The sequence below is a fragment of the Tamandua tetradactyla genome, chromosome 8 (assembly GCF_023851605.1).
Source record: "Tamandua tetradactyla isolate mTamTet1 chromosome 8, mTamTet1.pri, whole genome shotgun sequence".
In the NCBI taxonomy this organism is placed as follows: Eukaryota; Metazoa; Chordata; class Mammalia; order Pilosa; family Myrmecophagidae; genus Tamandua; species Tamandua tetradactyla.
The window spans coordinates 108,813,909-108,835,482 of record NC_135334.1 but is presented as its reverse complement, the minus strand read 5'-3'; the positions used below and the strand labels follow the sequence as shown (position 1 = coordinate 108,835,482).

At 37.2% G+C, this 21,574-nt stretch overlaps 1 protein-coding gene across 8 annotated transcripts in view; it reads left to right on the top strand.

The window, feature by feature from the left end:
* The window catches only part of CCDC73 (coiled-coil domain containing 73), a 280,686-nt gene that overhangs the window by 42,647 nt on the left and 216,465 nt on the right, over window positions 1-21,574 (top strand). For 6 of the 8 annotated variants that reach the window (XM_077114323.1, XM_077114321.1, XM_077114322.1 and 3 more), the window contains one exon: window positions 13,423-13,575. The exons of 1 other annotated variant lie outside the window; for it this stretch is intronic. In XM_077114323.1, the coding sequence (XP_076970438.1) occupies window positions 13,438-13,575 (138 nt within the window). In that variant the 5' untranslated portion in view covers window positions 13,423-13,437. Of the gene's footprint in view, window positions 1-13,422; window positions 13,576-14,892; window positions 15,138-21,574 lie in introns of those variants that run through there. One more of the 8 variants, XM_077114327.1, reaches the window with a different exon arrangement.

Sequence of the window (21,574 nt, the reverse complement as noted above, 5' to 3'; positions counted from 1 at the left end):
ACTTCTTTTACCTATGGTTTTCTTACTGGATGAATTTCTTGTCTGTCTGTTCTTTGACATTCAGTTCAGCTTTTTCTGGACCACTAGCTTAGGTTTTACTTAACAGAGGAGAATTTTTCAGTTCTTGTTTTCTTGTTTCTTTCCCTGCCTTCCCCACCCACCCCCGGGAGGGTCTACTTAGGTATTATAGACCTCAGCTGGATTTTCCCCGACCAAACTGGCCTCCTGTCAGGAGGAGTCACCTGCATCAGTTTTCTCTGAGGGTGAGACCCAGCAGGTTGAAACAGTTTCCTGTGAAGTCCCTGGGTTCTGTTTTTCTTATCCTGCCCAGTAGGTGGCACTTGTCTGCCTGCAGGTCCCACCAGCATAAGATGATATGGTACCTTTAACTTTGGCACTCTCTCCTTGCTGGGGGTGTGGTGGAGACAGAGGAGAGGTTGTAGACTGGTTTTAATGGCTTCAAATTACCAAGACCTGGGGTCTGAATTCCTTGAGGGAGGCATTCTACCTGAGTTGGGCCTCACCCCTCCCCTGGGGAAGGCACAGGCTCCAAACAAGCCCTCAGACAAGCTTGTTTCTACCTATGCCTGGGGCAGTTGCAGCCTGAGAAGCCCTGCTGCTGTATCCAAAGGCAGTCAAGCCTTTGTAGAAACACAGCCACAAAAACCTGTGTTTCTTTTTTTTTTTTTTTCTTTTTCGGTCAGCCCTGCCCCCTTGGTGCCCGGGCAAAAATCAGCGACCTCCGCTTTGACCAGGTTCACCTGAGCTGGGGGCCTATTTTTAGTAGTCAGAATTTGTTAATTAATGCAACAATTGGCGTTTGATTGGGCTAAGCCCCTGATGCTGGTAAAGTCTCTTTCCTTTCCCCTCTGTGAAGCAGCCTGTGGGGAGGGGTGCCAGCCGCCGTGGCTTGGGGAAGTCACGGTTCTGGGGGGGGCTTGCAGCCGGTCCAGCTGGTCCAGACTGGGGTATGCTGTGTGTCTGGTCAATGATGTGGCCCCAGGAGCTGTTCTGTACTGTTCCTGGTTATTTAGTAGCTGTTCTGAAGGATGAACTAAATCACGCACCTTACTAAGCCGCCATCTTGGCTCCTTCCTTAACCATTCCATTTTTCACAGTTCTTCTTTTTTTTATTAATACTTTCTACTTTCCTCTAGTGTATTGCTACTATGTGTGTGTACTACTTCATATCTTTTTTCTTTTAATTTTTACTCTAGTAACATACATATGACCTAAAACTTCCTCTTTTGACCTCATCCACATGTGTAATTCAGTGTTGTTAATTACATTCACCATATTGTGCTACCATCACCACCATCCATTACCAAACTTTTCTATCCACAGATATCCTACACCCAACACAGCCCCTGGTAACCTATAACCTATATTCTAGATTCTGTCTCTATGAGTTTGTTTATTGTAGTTATTTATAATGGTGAGATCATTTAATATTCATCCTTTTGTGTCTGGCTTATTTCACTCAACATGATGTCTTCAAGGTTCATCCATATGATATGAATCAGAACTTCATTTCCTTTTTAATGCTGAATAATATTCCATTGTACATATATACCACATTTTGTTTATCCATTTATTGGTTGATGGGCACTTGGTTTGCTTCCATATTTTGATGATTGTGAATAATTCCACTATGAACATGGGTGTGCAAATATCTGCTTGAATCCCTGCTTTCAGTTCTTCTGGGTATATGCCTAGTAGTGGGATTGTCAGGTCGTATGGTAATTCTGTACTTAACTTTCTGAGGAACTTCCAAACTGTCTCCCACAGTGGCTGCACTGTTTTAAATTCCAACCAACAATGAATAAGTATTCTTATTTCTTCACATCCTCTCCAACATTTGTGATTTTCTATTTTTTTAATAGTAGCCATTCTTGTGGGTGTGAAGTGGTACCTCATTGTGCTTTTGTTTTGCATTTCCCTTATAGCTAATGATGTTGAGCATCTTTTCACATGCTTTTTTTAGCCATTGGTATATCCTTTTTGGTGAAATGTCTATTCAAGTCTTTTGCCCATTTTTAATTGGGTTACTTTTTATTGTTAAGTTGTAGGATTTCTTTAAATATTCTGGGGATTAAACTATTATCAGATATGTGGTTTCCAAATATTTTCTGTAAGTGATGAGGTTGTCTTTTCACTTTCATGATTAAGTCCTTTGATGCGCAAAAGTTTTTAATTTTTTTTTTCATATGGGCAGGCACCGGGAATTGAACCCAGGTATCAGGACTGGCAGGCGAGAACTCTGCTACCGAACCACCGTTGCCTGCCCAAAAGTTTTTAATTTTTATGAGGTCCCATTTATCTATTTTTTTTCTCATGTTACTTGTGCTTTGGTGTGTAATCTAAGAAACCATTGCCTGACACAAGATCCTGAAGATGCTTCCCTATATTTGTTTCCAGGATTTTATAGTCCTGTCTCTTATATTTAGGCCTCTTGATCCACTTTAAGTTAATTTTTGTAAATGGTGTAAGATAGGTGTCCTCCTGTATTCTTTTGTCTATGAATTTACAGTTCTCCCAGCACCAGCTGTTGAAGAGATAATCCTTTCCCCATTGAGTGGACTTGGCAGTCTTGCCAAAAATCAGTTGCCCATAGATATGAAGGTCTATTTCTGCACACTCAATTTGGTTGCATTGATCTATATATCTATCCTTGTTCGGTACCATGCTTTTTAAACCACTATAGCTTTGTGATAAGTTTTAAAGTCAGAAAAAATATTAAAAATAAGGGCAGACCATGGTGGCTCAGCAGGTAGAGTTCTCACCTGCATGCCAGAGACCCGGGTTCGATTCCAGGTGCCTGCCCATGTAAAATAAAAAAATAATAATAATAAATAAATAAAAATAAAGTCGGGCAGCATGACTCCTTTAACTTCTTCTTCCTTTTCAAGATGGTTTTGGTTGTTCGGGGCCTTTTAGCTTTGATTGGATTTTCCACATCTGCAAAGTACGCTGTTGGAATTTTGGTTGGGATTGCATTGAATCTGTAAATCATTTTGGGTGGAATTGACACCTTAACAAAATTTAGTCTTCCAATCCAGGAACCCAGAATATCTGTCCATTTCCTTAGTTCTTTTGATTTCATTTAGTAAAGTTTTGTTGGTTTCTGTGTTCAAGTCCTTTTCATCCTTGGTTACAGTCATTCTTAGATATTTGATTCTGTTAATTGACATAGTAAATGGATTTTTTTCTCAGTTTCCCCCTAGATTGCTCATCACTAGTGTATAAAAACATTGCTGATTTTTGCAAGTTGATCTTTATCTTGCCACTTTACTGAAGTTGTGTATTCACTCTAGTAGCTTTGTTGTGAATTTTTCAGGATCCTCTATTAATAGAATCGTGTCATCCATGAATAAGGAGAGTTTTATTTCTTCCTTACCAATTTAGATGCCTTTATTTCTTTTTCTTGCCTAATTGCTCTCGCTAGAATTTCAGTACAATGTTGAATAACGGTGGTGACAGTGGGCATCTTTGTCTTTTTTATGATTTTAAGGAAAACTTTTCAGTCTTTCACCAGTGAGCATGATTTTAATGGTGATTTTCACTTATATGTGCTTTATCATTTAGAAGAAATTTATTTTTATATGTACTTTTCTAAGTGTTTTTTTAAATCAAAAAATGATGCTGGATTTTCTCAAATGCCTTTTCTGTTTCATTTGATAGGATCATGTGTTTTTTTCCCTTTGTTTTGTTAATGTGCTATATTACATTAACTTCTTAGGTTATACCACCTATGTGTGTTTAGTATTAATCCCACCTAATCAAGGTGTATAATTCTTTTAATGTGCTGTGGATTCCATTTTTTTGAGGATTTTGCAACTAGACTCATTAGAGAAATTGGTCCATAATTGTCTTTTCTTGTAGTATTTTTATATGGCTTTGATATTATGGTGACATTGACCTCAAAGAATGAGATAGGTAGGGTTCTTCTCTTCTTCAATTTTTTGTAAGAGTTTAAGTAAGATTGCTTTAATTCGTCCTATAATGTTTGGTAGAATTCCATTGTAAATCCACTCAGTGCTGGGATTTTCTTTTTGGGAAGGTTTTTTTTTTAAATGTTATTATTATTGTGAAATGTGACATATATACAAAAGAGGCATAAATTTCCAAGTACATTTTAACAAGTAGCTATACAGCAGATTTTAAAGTTTGGTATAGGTTACAGTTCCATGATTTTTTATATTTTTCTTCTAGCTACTCTAAGACACAGGAAACCAACAGAAATATCAATATAATTATTCAGCAGTCATACTCATGTGTTAAATCCTATCTTCTCTCTCATACTCCTCCTTCTCTTTAAATAATATAAATTCATAAAAGCAATAAATTTCACAGTACATCACAGCAGTTATTTGTAGAACAGATTTCAGAGTTTGGTATAGGTTAGAATTCCAGTATTTTAGGTTTTTATTTCTAGCTGCTCTAAGGTACCGGAGGCTAAAATAAATATCAGTATAATAATTCAGTAATCATACTCATTTGTTAAACCTGACCTTTTCTGTATAACTCCACCACCACTTATTATCTTTCTTCTACTCTTTAAAGTGTTTGGGTTATGGCCATTTTAACTTTGTTATGTTGGAAGGGGCTGTCAGTAATATGGGATAGCAGGATTGAACTATTTGATGTTCTTGAAGGGCTGGCCTCTCTGCATTTTAGGATTTATCTGATCCAGGCACCCATCAGGAGTTTGTAGGTTTTGGAGAGTTACCCTAGTACATGGAACCTTTGTAGAATCTTATATAATGCCCTAGGTATTCTTTAGGATTGGCAGGAATGGTTTTGGTTTTGGTTTGGCAAGTTATGTTGGATAGCAATATCTAACTGAAACTTGCATGAGAGTGACCTCCAGAGTAGCCTCTCCACTCTATTTGAACTCTCTCAGCCACTGAAACCTCATTTGTTACACTTCTTTCCACCTTTTTGGTCAGGATGGCATTGTTGATCCCATGGTATCAGGGCCAGGCTCATCCCTGGTGGTCATTTCCCATGCAGCCATGGAGACTTTTATCCCTGGGTGTCATGTCCCACGTGGTGGTGGGGAGGGCAATGGTTTCACTTGCAGAGTTGGGCTTAGCGAAAGAAAGATCACATCTGACTGATAAAAGAGGTCTGTTTCTCTGCTACACACAGAAACTTCACAAGAGCAAGCCTCACGATCAAAGGCTTGGCCTATCGATTTGGGTGTCCCTAATGTTTGGCACAGTATCTGGGGTTTCCCTGTTGGTAAAATTTAATAGTTCGATAATTTTTCTCTCATCACTTCAGGGACTTTGCCAATACTTTTTTTATATAACTTTTTTTTACTGTATAATATATATACAAAGCAAAGACATAAAAACACAATAGTTTTCAAAGCACTCTTCAACAAGTAGTTCTTCATCCCAATGTGATCAGAGAAGGTGCTTTGAATAATTTCAGTGTTTTTAAAATTTATAAAGACCTGTTTTGTGCCCCAGCATATGATCTATCCTGGAGAATGTTGCATGAGCTGTAGAGAAGAGTGTATATCCTTGTACTTTGGGATGCAGTGACCTATATATGTCTATTAGGTCTAATTAATTTATCAAGTTGCTTAACTTCTCTATTTCCTTGTTGATCTTCTGTCTGCTTGTTCTGTCTATTGAGGAGAGTGGTGTTTTGAAGTCTCCTACTATTATTGTTGAAACATCTGTCGCTCCTTTCAATTTTGTCAGTGTCTGTCTCATGTGCTTTGGAGCTCCTTGATTGGTAGCATAAACATTTATAATTGTTATATCTTCTTGGTGAATTGACCCTTTAATTAGTATATAGTGCTGTTCTTTGTCTCTTATGATGTCTTTACACTTAAAGTCTATTTTGTCTGATATTAGTATGGCTACTTCTGCTTTCTTTTGGTTACAACTTGTGTGGAACATCTCTTTCCATCCTTTCACTTTCAATCTATTTCTATCCTTGTGTGTAAGATGAATCTCTTGTAAGCAGCATATACTGGATTATGTTTCTTAATTCATTCTGCCAATCTGTATTTTTAATTGGTAAGTTTAGTCTGTTAACATTCAGAGTTATTACTAAAAAGGTGTTTCTTGAACCCATCATCTTATCTTTTTTATATGTTTGTCAGATCTATATATTCTTTTCCTCTCCTGTTTTTTTTTTTTTTTTCAGCCGACAAAACTCCTTTTAGTATTTCCTGTAGGGCCAGACTCTTGTTGACAAATTATTTCAGGATTTCTTTGTCTGTGAAAACTTTGATCTCTCCCTCAGTTTTGAAGGACAGTTGGCTGAGTACAGAATTCTTGGCTGCAAGTCTTTCTCTTTCAGGATCTTGAATATATCATACCACTGCTTTCTCACCTCCAGGGTGCTAGTTGAGTAGTCTGAACTCAGTCTTATTTGGTTTCCCTTGTATGTAGTAGATTATTTTTCTCTTGCTGCTTTCAGGATTTTCTGCTTCTCTTTAGCATTTGACAAACTGATTAGTATGTGTCTTGGAGAAGTCCTATTTGGATTTATTCTGTTTGGAATTCGCTGGGGTTCTTTGACTTGTATATTTATGTCCTTTATGAGGGTTGGAAAATTTTCCCCCATTATATCCTCAACTACTCTTCCTAGCCCATTACTCCTCTCTTCTCCCTCTGGGACACCAACGGTTCTATTTGTGCACTTGGTTTTGTCTGCCATTTCCCTGAGAGCCAACTCAAGTTTTTTCATCTTTTTTTGCCATTTGCTGTTTTGAGTCTTCGCGGTTATCCTGTCCTGTGTATCACTTTCTCTCTTCTTTCTCTTCAAATCTGCTGTTGTGTGCCTCTAGTATGTTTTTTTGTTTGGTCAACAGAGTCTTTAATCTCTATGATATCTGCTATGTTTCTATTTATTCTTTCAAATTCCTCTTTATGCTCTTCTACTGTCTTCTTGATCTCCTTTATGTCATTTGCTGTCCTACTTATTTTATTAAATAGAGTTGTATGAGCATCTTTGATTAGTTGTTCTAACTTCTGTGTCTCCTCTGGTGTTTTAGTTTGGTCATTAGACTGGGTTATATCTGTCTTCATTGTGATATGCTTAGTTATCTTCTGCTATCTTCGTTGTATGTAGTTATCTTGATTGATTTCTTTGAGAGTTGATTTCTTTCAGTAGTCTAATACCTTGTGTTTGCAGGATGGTTGTACAGCAGGGAGCTGGGCACGGGGTGGGGCACTCAGTGCGATGATTTGTTTCAGGGCAGATAGAGGCACAGGTTGGGTATGTTACGCTGATGCTGAATGTGGGTGCCCAGTGACCAGGAGCTGGTACACTGGTCTGGGGTGTGTAACCCTGGTGTGCGCTGGTCTAAAGCTCTTTCTGCATATGCGTAGAGTGGTGGCAGCAGGTCAGTGTTATGCCTTTGTGGATTGGGGACAGATATGACCTGGCTGCGCAGGTCAGCACTTCTCTGTGCTTGAAGTGTGGCTAAGGGCCATGTGCATGTGTGGTTCTAGGACTGTTGTAAACTGAGGTTTCCAGAGCTGAATCACGTGATTGGAGGCCCATGCACACGCATGGGTCTAGAGTGCCATGAACTGATGTGCAGAGCTCAGGGGGGTGGGGTGAGGCTGTATATGACACTATGGGTAGGGAGGCAGGGGTAACCGGGGTATAGAGGTTAATGCCCATAGCATTTATGTGCTGGCAACAGCCTGCAGGGATCAGGGAGGTAGTGCTTGGGAGGGGTACAGGAGAGGTGGGTTGGGCTGTGCTTAGTGTGGAGGTGTGGGACAGGTACGTGCACTGGGGGCTGGTGGGGGGTGGTGCCTGGAGCATGGGGAATGGGAGTAGGTGATGGGGTTCAGGCGCATGGAGTGTAGGGTGAATCACTGGTCACTGGGCTGTGCTGGTGAGGATAGCGCACCCAAGGAATGTGGCCTGGTTTACTTCCTAGTCCCTGGCTCCTGTCCGTGCACTCCCATGGGCTCTGCACCTCCGTGCCAGGGTCCAGCCTTTTGCCTCTCAGTTCCTTGGCCTCTGCAACCAGGGTTGTCCCATGTGGTGCAGAAGGCTCTCCCAGGTCAGCTGCACTCCCAGATTGTCACCTTAGTCACCCTCCTGCCCCTTCTCTAACTTTTCCTTGGAGCAGGGCTAATCTCGAGCTACTCTAGTCAGCCATCTTCCCGAAAGTCTCTGCCAATACTTTTTGATAATGTGCTTAATATACTCTGGGATTTATCCAGGCACTGCATTAAGCTATACAGGATTAATGGGCACCCTGTATTTGGGTTATATAAATGATCTATCCAGACAGGTTGAATTAGATTATGTGCTGCAGAAAACCTAGATCTGGACATAATAAAACCTTCTTCCTTTGGTCTCAAAGAGTAGGTGAAGTTCTAAAATATAGGTAAAGTTTTCCTTACCGCTTGTTCTAGTTTGCTGGCTGCTGGAATGCGATATACCAGAAACAGAACAGCTTTTAAACGGGAGAATTTATTGAGTCGCAAGTTTATAGTTTTAAGGCCATGAAAATATCCCAATTAAAGCAAGTCTATGAAAATGTCCAAATTAAGGTACCAAGAACAGGTTACCTTCACTCAAGAAAGGCCAATGAAGTTTAGAGTTTCTCTCTCAACTGGAAAGGCACATGGTGAACACGGCACCTGCTAGCTTCTCTGCAGGCTTCTTCTTACGTGAAGCTCCCCTGGGAACATATTCCCTCTTCATCTCCAAAGGTCTCTGGCAGCATACGCTCTTGGCCTCATGGCTCTGCTGTGGTTTTGTGGCTCTCTCCTTCTTCTGAATATTACTCTGAAATGCTTCCTTTTTAAAATGAGTCCAGTAAACTAATCAACACCCAGCTGGAATGGGTGGAGTCACACCTCTATGGAGATAAGCTAATAAAGTTTCCAACACACAGTACAGAATAGGGTTTAAAGAAACAGCTGCCTCCATGAGATTGGATTAGGATTAAGTCATGGCTTTTCTAGGGTACATAAATCCTTTCAAGCCAGCACACCCTTATATTCTGAATTACTTAATCCCAACCTGATCGGCTTCATTCTTATCTCTGATAACCAGGTTATACATATATAAAACAGCCCCTTAAAATCCAGGAATAACAATTACCACTCCAGACTAAATGTGACTGTTATAAGAGTTTACAATCTAGGCCCGTTTTCTTATAAGTATTTTCTAAATGAGATCATGCAATATATGCTCTTTTGTTTCTGGCTTATTTTGCCTTAACAGATGTCCTACAGGTTCATTCACATTGTTGCACATCACAACTTGGTGCCTTTTTGTAGCAGCACTGTGTTCAATCATATGTTTACACCATTTTAGACCAGTCTACTTCTCAGTCAGTGCATCTTTCAGCCACTTCTATCTACTGGGTCTCATATATAATGTCCAGAGTCAACAGTTCATCAACACTCTCAATTTTGGATCATTTCAATGTTCCCAAGAGAAAGATAGCCAATAATCACACCTTCACTTTTTGGGGAAGTTTTTGATGGCCAGTTCAATCTCATTTCTTTTGTAATTGATCTGTTGTGATCTTCTGTTTCTTCTTGAGTCAATGTAGGTTGTTCGTGTGTTTATAGGAATCTGTCCATTTCATCTAGGTTGTCTAATTTGTTGGCAAACAATTGTTCATGGTATCCTCTTACGATCCTTTTTTATTTCTGTGTGATCAGTAGTAATGTCTATCCTTTCATTTCTTATTTTATTAATTTGCATCTTCTCTGTTTTTTCTTTGTCATTCTAGCTAAAGCTTTGTCCATTTCATTGATCTTTTTAAAGAATCAACTTTTGGTTTTGTTAATGCTTTCTATTATTTTTTAATTATCAGTTTTCCCTATTTTCTGATCTCTGTTATTTCAGCTTGCTTTGGGTGTACCTTGCTGCTCTTTTTCTAGTTCCTCCAGGTGTTCCACTAGTTCTTTGATTTTTATCTCTTTTTTCTTTATTATTGTAAGCATTTAGGAATATAAATTTCCCTTTTAGCACTACCTTTTCTGCATTTCATAAGTTTTTATATGTTGTGTTCTTGTTTTCAATTGTGTCAAGATATTTACTGATTTTCCTTCTCATTTCTTATTTGACCCATTGATTATTTGAGAGTGTGTCATTTTACTTCCATGTATTTGTGAAATTTCTAGTTCTCTGCCTTTAATTGACTTCCAGCTTCATTTCATTGTGGTCAGAAAAGATAGCTTATACACTTCAATCTTTTAAAATTTATTGAGACTTGCTTTGTGACCCAATTTATGGTCTATCCTAAGGCGAATGAAACATGTGAATTTGAGAAAAAATGTATATCCTCTGTTTTGGAGTACAATGTTCTGCATATGTCTGTTAGGTCTAGTTCATTTTTCCTATTATTCAAGTTCTCTGTTTCTTTATTGTTCTTCTGTGTAGATGTTTATGTATTGATGAGAGGTGGTGTATTGAAGTCTCTAGCTATTTTTGTAAAGGTGTCCATTTCTCTCTTCAGTGTTGCCAATGTTTGCCCTATGTGTTTTGGGGAATCCTGGTTAAGTATGTAAGTATTTATGTTCATTATTCTTTATGGGTTAACCCTTTCATTAATATATACAGTCTTCTTTGTCTCTTGTGACAGCTTTTGACTTAAAGTCTATTTAAGTCCAATATTGGTATAACCACCCCAGCTCTTCTTTGGTTACTATTTGCATGGTTTGTCTTTTTCCCCTCCTTTCACTTTCAACATTTTTGTGTCCTTGGGTCTAAAATAAGTTTCTTATAAATATAGTTGAATTGTGTTTTTTTAATCCATTATGCTAATATTTGTCCTTTGGAGAGTTTAATCCATTAACATTCAGTGTTATTATTGTAAAGATAATACTTCAGCCATTTTGTCCTTTGGTATTTGTATATCATATCTTTTACATCTCTCTTTTCCTTTATGACACCCTCATTTTTATGTATAGTTGATCTTTTGTGATGTCTCTGAATGATCCCTTTCTCATTCGTGTTTCTGTATGTATTTAAAATAATTTCTTTGGTGTTTGTATTACATAACCTACTGATTTGAAGTGATACCAGCTTAGCTTCAGTAGCATACATGTTCTCTGCTTCCATATAACTTCATTTCCCCTCTTCATGTTGATTTTGTCACATACTACCTTTTTATATTTTGCATGTGCATTATCAGGAAATATGACTTTTTTCTTCAATTGTGTTCTGATTCTTATAGTAATTAAAGGAGTAGAGTTATATTTGAGGATACACACTATTGGGTTTTGCATTTGCCCTTTTGGTTATCTTCACTGAAAAGCTTCACTTCTTCATATTAGTCCAAACCACTCTTGCTTCTGTTGTCCTTTCAACCTGAAGAATTCCATTTAGCAATTCTTGTAGGGCAGGCCTTTGTTGATGAATTCTGTTTTGGTTTATCTGTGAGTATTTTAAACTATTCCTCATTTTTGAAGGACAGTTTTGCTGGATGAAGAATTTTTGGCTGGCAAGTTTTCTCTTTCAGTACCTTAAGTATATCATGCCACACTGCCTTATCCTCTCCAGAGTTTCTGGTGAAAAACTGGCTGTTAATTTTATTGAGGATCCCTTGTATGTGACACATTGCTTCTCTCTTGTGACTTTTCAAATTCTTTCTTTATCTTTGTCATTCAGCAGTTTGATCATAACATTTTGTGGTGTGGTCTGTTTGGGTTTTGTCCTGTTTGGAATTCTTTGAGTATCTTGAATGTGTATATTCATGTCTTTAATTAAATTTGGAAAGTTTTAAGCCATTATTTCTTTCAGTATTTCTCTCTGTTTTCTCCTTTGGAAGTCTCATATTGTGTATATTGGTACAGTTACTTGTGTCCCACTGGTTCCTCGGCTCAGTTCACAATTCTTCAGATTTTTTTCTTTCTGCTTCTTAAACTGGATGACTTCATTTGTTTTATCTTCAAGTTCAGTGATTCAGTGGAGAGGGAGAGGGAGAGGGAGAGGGAGAGGGAGAGAAGAGAGAAGGCCATGTGAGAGAAGCCATGTGAGAGAGGGAGAGGGAGAGGGAGAGGGAGAGGGAGAGGGAGAGGGAGAGGGAGAGGCCATGTGAGAGAAGCCATGTGAGAAAGGGAGAGGGAGAGGAGAGAGGGGAGAGGGGAGAGAGGAGAGGGGAGAGGGGTGAGGGGAGAGGGGAGAGGGGAGAGGGGAGAGGGGAGAGGGGAGAGGGGAGAGGGGAGAGAGGAGAGGGGAGAGAAGGCTCCAATCTGCTGTTGAATCCTTCTAGGGAGTTTAAAATTTCTGTTACTGTGGTCTTTAGTTTTGATTGTTTCCCTTTCATAATTTTAATCTATCAGTATTCTCTTTGTGTTCATATATAATTTTCATAGTATCCTCTTCTTCTTTGCCCATGTTTTCTTCTATTTCTTTGAACATATTTAGGGGTATTAAAATAAAATCTTCGCCTAATATATCCCAGAACTTGTTCTTCTCATTGATGATTTCTAATTCTTTAATCTTCTCCTTTGCCTAGGCCATTGTTCCCTATTTCTTTGTATATTTTGCAATCTTTTATTGAAATCTGGACATTTTGATATTTTAGTGTGTTATCACTGGAATTTAGAATCTGGGGCATTAGTTCCTTAGCTTTTGTCTAGCTAATGTTTTGGCAGAGGTTTCTTTGAATGCCAGGTGCTAACAAAAATAAAAATAAAAAGAAGGGAAAACAAGTAAACACCTTTCCCAGTCCTTAAACATTGATTCGTGTGAGTGCTCTCATTCAGGGTTTTCCTCACAAAGAATTTATAGAATAGCTCCAGGTGAATAAAGTCATAAGGGTCTTCCTGATCTTTTCTACTCATGCCTTTTGTCTTGGGCATGTCATGTGGCCCCAGGAATTCACATGTATGTGAATGACTCCTCTTCCCTAGAAAATAGTTTCCTCTTGGACCCTGGTACTGCATTGTATGTCCTTCAGGCATGAATCCCTTGCCCCAACAGCAAACAATGACTGCTCTCCCACAGATTTCTGTAGGAGAGCTCAGTGAGTTGCCTTCTGCACACAAGGCAAGTTCTTGGATAGCACAATCCTCTGGATACCACTACACAGATTGGTCCATACAGGCTCCCAGCAAATGGATAAGGATTACTCTGCTCCCTCTGGAACCAGAAGTGTGGATCCACACAGGGAGTGTTTCCTGGATCCATGCTGAGCCAGTGAAGGTTTGGAAGAGAGATCAGCCAGGATTCTATAATATCGTACTACCTTTAAGTGCCCTTTTAGTGGATTTGTTGCTCAGCCTGTTACCCCAATCCTTTAACTGTTTTCTGGAGCTTTTAGAAAGATGTTTTTACTGGTTGTTCAAAGCTTCTCTGGGGACATGGAGCCTTGAAGGGTCTCACTGCACCATCTTCAGTAACTGCTTTTCTTTGAAAAACCTAGTTAAGTAGATTTTTTTTTTCATTTAAAACCTCTTTATGTTACAGGAAATAATTATTAACATGGAAGACAATTTCAAGACTGAGTCATCATCATCTCCCTTTGCTCTCCAATGTTCTTCACAGACATTGTTTTCTATTCAACTATTAGATTTCAAAACAAGTTTATTGGAAGCATTGGAAGAATTGCGTATGCGAAGGGTAAGCATCTTTTTTCCGTGCTTGCTTTTGGCCACTTTTTGATTTTGCATTCCATTGAGTTTTTGAAGGAAAAAAAAACTAAACAAAATAATCCCTTGCTTAAAAAGAACTGTGCTCCAAATGATGAAGTAAAATAGAAAAATTCAGTTTAAGCCAGTGATCAAAGAATGGGAAAGAAGAATTTGGAAACAAAAGCAAAAAATAAAACATTTTCAGATTGTTAAATACTTGGTAAGTTAACTAGTATTTATTGAGTTCTTAGGAATGCTTAGATAGCACTATAATTAGATACTATGTCTGATTAAAAAAAGCTACATTTAGGAAGATTACATTTTTGTTAATGTTATAAGTTAAGTGCTTTTGAAATCCTTAAATAATAAAACAATACAGTACATTTGTAATAGACAAAATAAATGTATGTAGTAGATATTCTGAGGTCAGAGAATCAGCTTTCCTTATTTGTAAGAAAGATGTTTTTTTGTATGTTGTATGGCTGGGTCACATTTCATTCTTTTCCCATGTGAGTATCCGTTATTGCAGCACCATTTGTTGATTTTTTGTTTGTTTTGCTCTTGTTGGTTTCGTTTGTTTGTTTGGGAAGTGTATACCCTGGGAAAGAAAGATTTTTTAAAAGGAGATAATGGTATAAAATTTTAAAGAAAGAATTTTAAAAAAGAGATATGTAGAATAAAATTTTGAAAAATATTTAGTTACAACATGATATCTATATTATACAAAGCCCCTTAAAAGTGTTTAATTTTTGAGACTTTATGGGTCTAAATTTAAAGACTCTGTTGTCCATTCTGTATAGGATAGATTGGAATTGATAATGATACTAGAGTGAAAAGGTATAAGGTTTTTCTATAGGACTTTTACAATAATGATCCAGAGATGAGATGAGTAAGACTATATATGACTGCAAACATAGAAAGACAGTAGCAGAAAGAAAAATCAATAGAACATGGTGACTTCCTGCAAAAGTGTAAGTGAAAGAAAAAGATATCTAAACATTTTTATTTTAATAGAATTATACTGTTCCAGGCTTTAAAATATTAAAATTTTATAATAAGAAAATTAAATTACCACAATATTTATGCCATAAAAAGCTATTGATTATCAGTATAACAAAAGTTCATTAAAAAGAAATCGTGCTAAAAAAAGCATCTTGGATAAACATTATAATGAGCTATTCTTTTAAAATTAGTTTAAAATGTCATCTTTCCTGTGTGAAACAACTTTAGGCTGCTATTTGAAAATAGAATTTCTGTTTTATTATGTTCCAAACATTATATTTTGGCCTGTTTATACAGTAGGTTGAATAACATATCCCAATTTGGACATGTTTTTAATCTTAATCCTGTAGGCAGGAACCCATTATAAACAGCATCTTTTGAAGGTCATTTTTAGTTAAATCGTGTCAAACTGAACTACTGTGGGTCTTAATGCTGATTACTGGAGGCCATATAAGAAAAATGCCACAGGGAGAGGCAGGAAGTCTGGGGGAACCTGGAAGAGAAGACATTGTCGTGTGAGAGGAAAGCCAAGAAACCCCCAGGATTGTGGTAAGCCAGCACCAGAACTTATTGACCCTGGGGTAAGCAAACCTGCTAGCTTCTAAAACTGTGAGAGAATGAATTCACATCGTTTAGGTCAAAGCACATTGTGTAGTACTGGTCATAGGAGCTCAATAAGCTAAGAAAGTTTTTTTGTATTTCCAATTTGAAAATTTAAAATTTTCCTTTAAAAACGTATTCTGAAACATTTCAGGTTAGCAACAGGAACAGTGTTTTTGATAACCAAATGCAAGAGTATGTACTACATTGAAAGGGGGACTTTCTTCTTAGAAAGGGGAAACTTCTTCCCTTTTATTGGAACAAGACAGTTACTGATTTTCATGTTTTATCCTGATGGCAACACTTTGCATTCTTGGACTTTAATTTTTTCCCAAAATTTTATTAGGAACGTTTCAGACATTGATGAAAATTTAAAGAATTTTACAGTGAACATCTATGCCCACTGTGATAGGCAGAATAAGGGCTCTTAAAGATATCCATATCCTAACCCCTGGAACATATGAATATGTTACCTAACATGATGGAAGGGACTTTGCAGATGTGATTAAGAATTTTGAGTTGGAGAGATTATCCTGGATTATTTGGTAGGATCCAATGTAACCACAAGGGTTCTTATAAAAAGGAGGCAGGATGATCAGAGTCAGAGAAAGAGTTTATGATGACAGAGGTAGGGGTCATAGAGAAAAATTTGAACATACTGTGCTTCTGGCTTAGAGTTTTTCACGTCAATGATTACATTCTTCATTTCTAGAGATTCTTGCAAAGAACCCGAAAATTTTTTGCAATGCTAATAAAAGCCCAACAGGATTTTATTATATATATTTTGCCACTATAAAAAGTTTTAAAAATAAAATGGGATATTTTTCAGAACTTGGCAGGGTGATTTTAAACTTATAGCTACAAGAATAAATGCATGAAAATTTTTTTCAAAAAAAAAAAAAGACTGAAGCTCAATTTGTTTTAACAGATATTAAAACATGCTATAATGCTATAGTAATTTAAAAGATGACATTGTTACAAAAAAGAGAAATAATTTAGTAAAAAATAAATCAATCTGATGGGGAAAAGGATGGGCAGACAATATATGATATTGTAACCATTAGTCATTCTTAAACATGTCGTACACAAAAAAATCTAGGAGAAAAAATTCTAAATGCAAAGAAGAAACCATACAAATAGTAGAAAATATAGCAAAAGGTTTTTATTGTTTTGGGAATAGAGATTATCTATAAAGAAAAAGATGGCTAGATTGATGATATAAAAATTACTAATATCTATGTGATAAAATCCACCATAAACAAAGTTAAAAAGCAGGTGACTGAGAGACAGTATTTGCAACATGCAAAATGGAAAAAATAATCAATCCATTATTTATAAAAGATGCCTTCAAGTCAAAAGGCAACCTACTGGGCGGGCCGCGGTGGCTCAGCGGGCAAAGTGCTTGCCTGCTATGCCGGAGGACCTCGGTTCGATTCCCGGCCCCAGCCCATGTAACAAAAACGGAGAAACAGAATACAATAAAACAAGAAAATGTTTAAAAATGTTTCCCTTTCTTCCTTCCTTCCTTCCTTCTCTCTGTCTTTCCTTTAAAAAAAAAAAAAAGGCAACCTACTAGAAAAATGAGGATAAAGAAGAAATTTGAACAATATATGAAAATATGCTTATCTTTACTAATAATAAAAATGCAAAATAGAGCAAAAAAATGAGATGATTCTTTGCCTCCCAGGTTGGAAAAAATGAGAAGATATATGACATCCAGTATTTAGTATGGAATTTCAGGAATAAGTTTCATTATATCCTCTTCTTAGGGATATAAGTAAATATGGCTGGTGGATTGAAATTCAGTTTTACCTGTCTAAATTTTAAAATGTTGAATTATATGATCATTAAGTATGAACATTTTGTATTTTTAGCTAGAATAATTTCTTGTGTGATATTTACTGTATTGTAATGGGAAAAATTAGAAACAATCTAAAAGTTCAGAAACGGCGTAAATATATGGTAGTTGTTTTAAGTTTCTTGGCTTCTAAAACAAATACCATGTAACGAATTGGCTTAAACAATAGGAATTTATTGGCTTACAGTTTTCAGGCAATATTTTGACCAAAGTGCATTAAAGCAATGCTTTCTCCCAGAAGACTGTGTCATTCTAGTTCTTGGCTTTTCTGTTACATGGTACATGGCAGCCTTTTCTTGCTCCTCTCTCTTCCGGGTTCCATTGACTTCCAGTTTCTGGCCACTCCCTGTCTCTTTCTCATCTGAAGTCTTCTCTCTGAGGCCTATAGAAATAGTATTAAAACCCTTCCTGACTCAGTTGGGCCACACTAAACTGAAGTAACCTCATCAAAAGGTCCTATTTACAAGAGTTCACACCAACAGGAATGGATTAAGTTTGAGAACATATTTTTATGGGATAAAAAGCTCCAAGCCACCACAGACAGTATCTTCCCCCAAATTATTTAGTGATTTACAAGGGTTATTTTAAACATGTTCACAAATTGTTTGATAGTCCTCCCTCCAGGAAGTGGACCATAATTTCTCTCCTCTCAAGTGTGGACTAAGTGACTTATTTATTTTTATTAATTTTTAAATTAAAAAAATAATAATAACACAAACATTCTTAACATATGATCATTTCGTTCTACCTATATAATTGGTAATTCATATTCATATTCATAGTTGAGTATTCATCATCATGATAATTTCTTAGAACATTTGAATTCATTCAGAAAAAGAAATAAAAAGAAAACAGAAAAAAATCATACATACTATACCCACTACCCCTCCCTTTCATTGATCACTAGCATTTCAATCTACTAAATTTATTTTAACATTTGTTGCCCCTATTATGTATTTTTATTCTGTATGTTTTACTCATCTGTCGATAAGGTAGATAAAAGGAGCATCAGACACAAGGTTTTCACAATCACAACAGTCACATTGCGAAAGCTATATCATTATACAATCATCTTCAAGAAACATGGTTACTGTAACACAGATCTACATTTTCAGACAGTTCCCTCCAACCTCTCCATTACATCTTAACTAACAAGCTGATGTCTATTTAATGCATAAGAATAACCTCCAGGATAACCTCTCAACTCTGGAATCTCTCAGCCATTGACACTTTATTTTGTCTCATTTCTCTTTTCTCCCTTTTAGTTGAGGAAGTTTTCTCAATCTCTTGATGCTGAGTCCCAGCTCATTCTAGGATTTCTGTCCCATCTTACCAGGAAGGTCCACACCCCTGGGAGTCATGTCCCACGTAGAGAGGGGGAGGGCAGTGAGTTTGCTTGTTGTGTTGGCTGGGAGAGAGAGGCCACATCTGAGCAACAAAAGAAGTTCTCTTGAGGATGACTCTTAGGCCTAATTTTAACTGATCTTTGTGCGGTTAACTTTAATATGAACAAACCCCAAGATGGGGCTCAGCCTATTGCTTTGGCTGTCCCCACTGCTTGTGAGAATGTCAAGAATTCTCCACTTGGGGAAGTTGAATTTCCCCCCTTTATCACCATTCCCCCAAAGGGACTTTGCAAATACTTTTTTATTCACTGTTCAAATCACTCTGGGATTTATCAGGGCATCACTCTGGAAAAATCTACAAAATCTTGTTCTCTACTCAAGGTTCCATGAACTTATGGTATTCAGTTAAGCTGTCCACATAAGTTCTATTAGGAATTACACTAGTCAAAATATAACTTTTGTACCAAATGAACATTTTTTGCTCTAGTCTCACACATAAGTTAAAAATTTTTTTTAGAAGATGCAAAACAAATTTTAATAAGTATATCAAGGGAAAAAAGAAGATCCAAAATACACATGATAAATGATAATTTATGAAATATAGTTTTGATAGAATTTCAGCTTTTTGCATTTGCTTCTACTTATCTTGCTATATCTTTCCCTCTATCTTTTCCCATTCTAGGGTTACATGAACACATTTCCCCTTCCCCTCTGTAGCTATAAAGTTTACCTGTATACAACCTATGGTGGTTACACTCATTACACTTCTTAATACACTCTTTAACTTTACCACCATCTAGATAGTACCTTCCTTTCCCTCAGTCATAAGTATGTTATAAGCTATGCGTGTGTATTTCCTGGGTAGACATGTTGTGTTTTATTTTCCAGTTTTTACCTGTTGATTTTGGATGTGTGTGCTGGGAGGAAAGGATACTGTATGTCTGTATTTGCAATCATGTTGGAATGCTGTATCTGTCAATAATTCTTTGAAAGAGGGAATGAAAGAAATAAATTTCCTGAATTCTTCAATATCCAAAAATATCTTTGTTTTACCCTCAAAATTGAATGCCAGTTTGGCTGGGTATAGGATTTTAGGTTTAAAACCTTTTTCCTGCAGTACTTTCATGATATTGCCCCATTTACTTCTAGCATCTAGTGTATCCAGTAATAAATCTGCTGTCAATCTGATTCTTCCTCCTTTGTAGGTTACCTCTTTTCTCTCTCTGGAAGTCTTGATGATTTTCTTTTTATCACTGGCACTCCAGAATCTCACCAAGATGTGTCTTGGTGTGAGTCTGTTTGCATCAATCTTACTGGGTACTCGGTAGGCACTGATAATCTCAAGGCTCAAGTCTTGCTTTAGCTCTAGAAAGTTTTCTTCAATTATTTCTTTAATTATTTCCTCCCCTCCATTCTCTTTACTATGTTTTTCTGGAATTCCTATTAAACGAATGTTGGAGCTTCTGGTTCTATCCTCTATGTCTCTTAACCTTTCTTTGTCTGTTATTAGCTCGGCCGTTTGCATTTTAGCCTCAGATTCTAGACTGCTGATTTTTTTTTCAAGCATATCCATTCTGCTATCAAATGCATCTATTACATTTTTACTTTCCAAAATTTGTTTAAACTGATCATTAACCTTTCCAGTTGCTTCTTGTATCTCTCTGAAACTATTAATTTTAAGCTTTCTCAAGTTTTCCTTTGGTTCCTGTATTAAGTCTGCCTCTTTGGATGTTTGCTCTTCTGTTTGCAGAATTTTGTACCTCTCTTTCTCAGTTTTCCTTAAAAGCTCGGTGAATTCTGGTAAAGTAGTCAAATTTGTACATGAATGCTTGTTCTGTTTCCCATAACTCATCTCCAGGGAGTTTGAAGGAGAAGTTAAACCTAAGGTTGGAGAGGATGTCCTGATTTCTTGATTTGGGAACATAGCCGTTTTCTTTCTTCTGAGTTTTGTCTACCATCTGGTGTTTCAACAGCTATTTCTTATCAGAATCCCAAACACAGTTATTAAAGGCAATTTCTTTAAATCCATGTGAGGCATCTTCTTTCTCAGTCTTGGAGGGAGACTTTAACTCCTCTCTTATAGAGGTCTTTCTTTCTTCCCATGTTAAGTCCTTTTATATTTCCCACTCTGAGACTTCTTCCTCTGCTTCCATATCCTCTACCTTTTTAACATCCCTGGGTATTCCCTCAACTTCATACATTGTATCTACTACATTATGACCCTGAAAGGTTGAGTCCTGTTCCTTATGTAAACCTGAGGCTGCTTCCTCATCCTTTTCTAGTTCTTCCTCCATCCTCTTCCTCCAGTCCTGAGGCCTCTTCTCCCTCCTTTTCTAGGTCTGAGGTCCCTCCTTCCTCTTCCTCTAGTCCTGAAGCCTCTTCTCCCTCCTCTTCTAGTTCTGAAGTTACTCCTTCCTCCTCCTCTTCCAGTTCCGAGGCCTCTTCTTCCACCAACTCAGGGGCTTCTTTCTCCTTCCACTCTGAAAACTCTCCTTCCTGAGTTTCTAAGTCCCTCATCTCTTCTGGCTCAGCAACCTTTACCTCTTTAATGAACAGAAAGCTCAGACCATCACTGGTTGTTCTCTCATCTCCATGCTTTGAGTCTATTAGAGTTTTACCCACTTTTTCTTGAACCCCATGTCTACTTCCTCCTTGGTTTATTTTTCCATTTAGTGAGGGCACATCCTTCAGTAATTCTTTCATAGAAGACTTGGGGGCAGTAAATTTTCTGAGGCTTTATAGGTCTGAAAATACCTTTATTTCACCATCACATTTAAATGCTAATTTAGCTTGGCATAGAAATGTTGGTTCAAAATCATTTTCTCTCAGGATGTTGAAGATATTGCTCCACTGCTTCCTGAGATCTAGTATGACTGATGAAAAGTCTGCTGCCAGTGCGAGTACTGCTCCTTCATCTATCAATGATTTTTCCTCTATTGAAGTTTTCAGAATTTTCTCTTTATTCTTGAAATTCTGAAGATTTTTCTCCTTTCTCATTTCTTTGAGTAGTTCATCCTCCCCGTTTTCTGTGTTCCTTTCTCCTGTAACATCTATTTGGGTATTGCAATTTCTGTATCTGTCATCAGCATTGCTTAAGTTTTCTTCTACATCTTCTGTGAATCTGTGATTTTGTGATACATGCTGGAATTGATCACTAACATACTCTTCAGATTTATCTAATT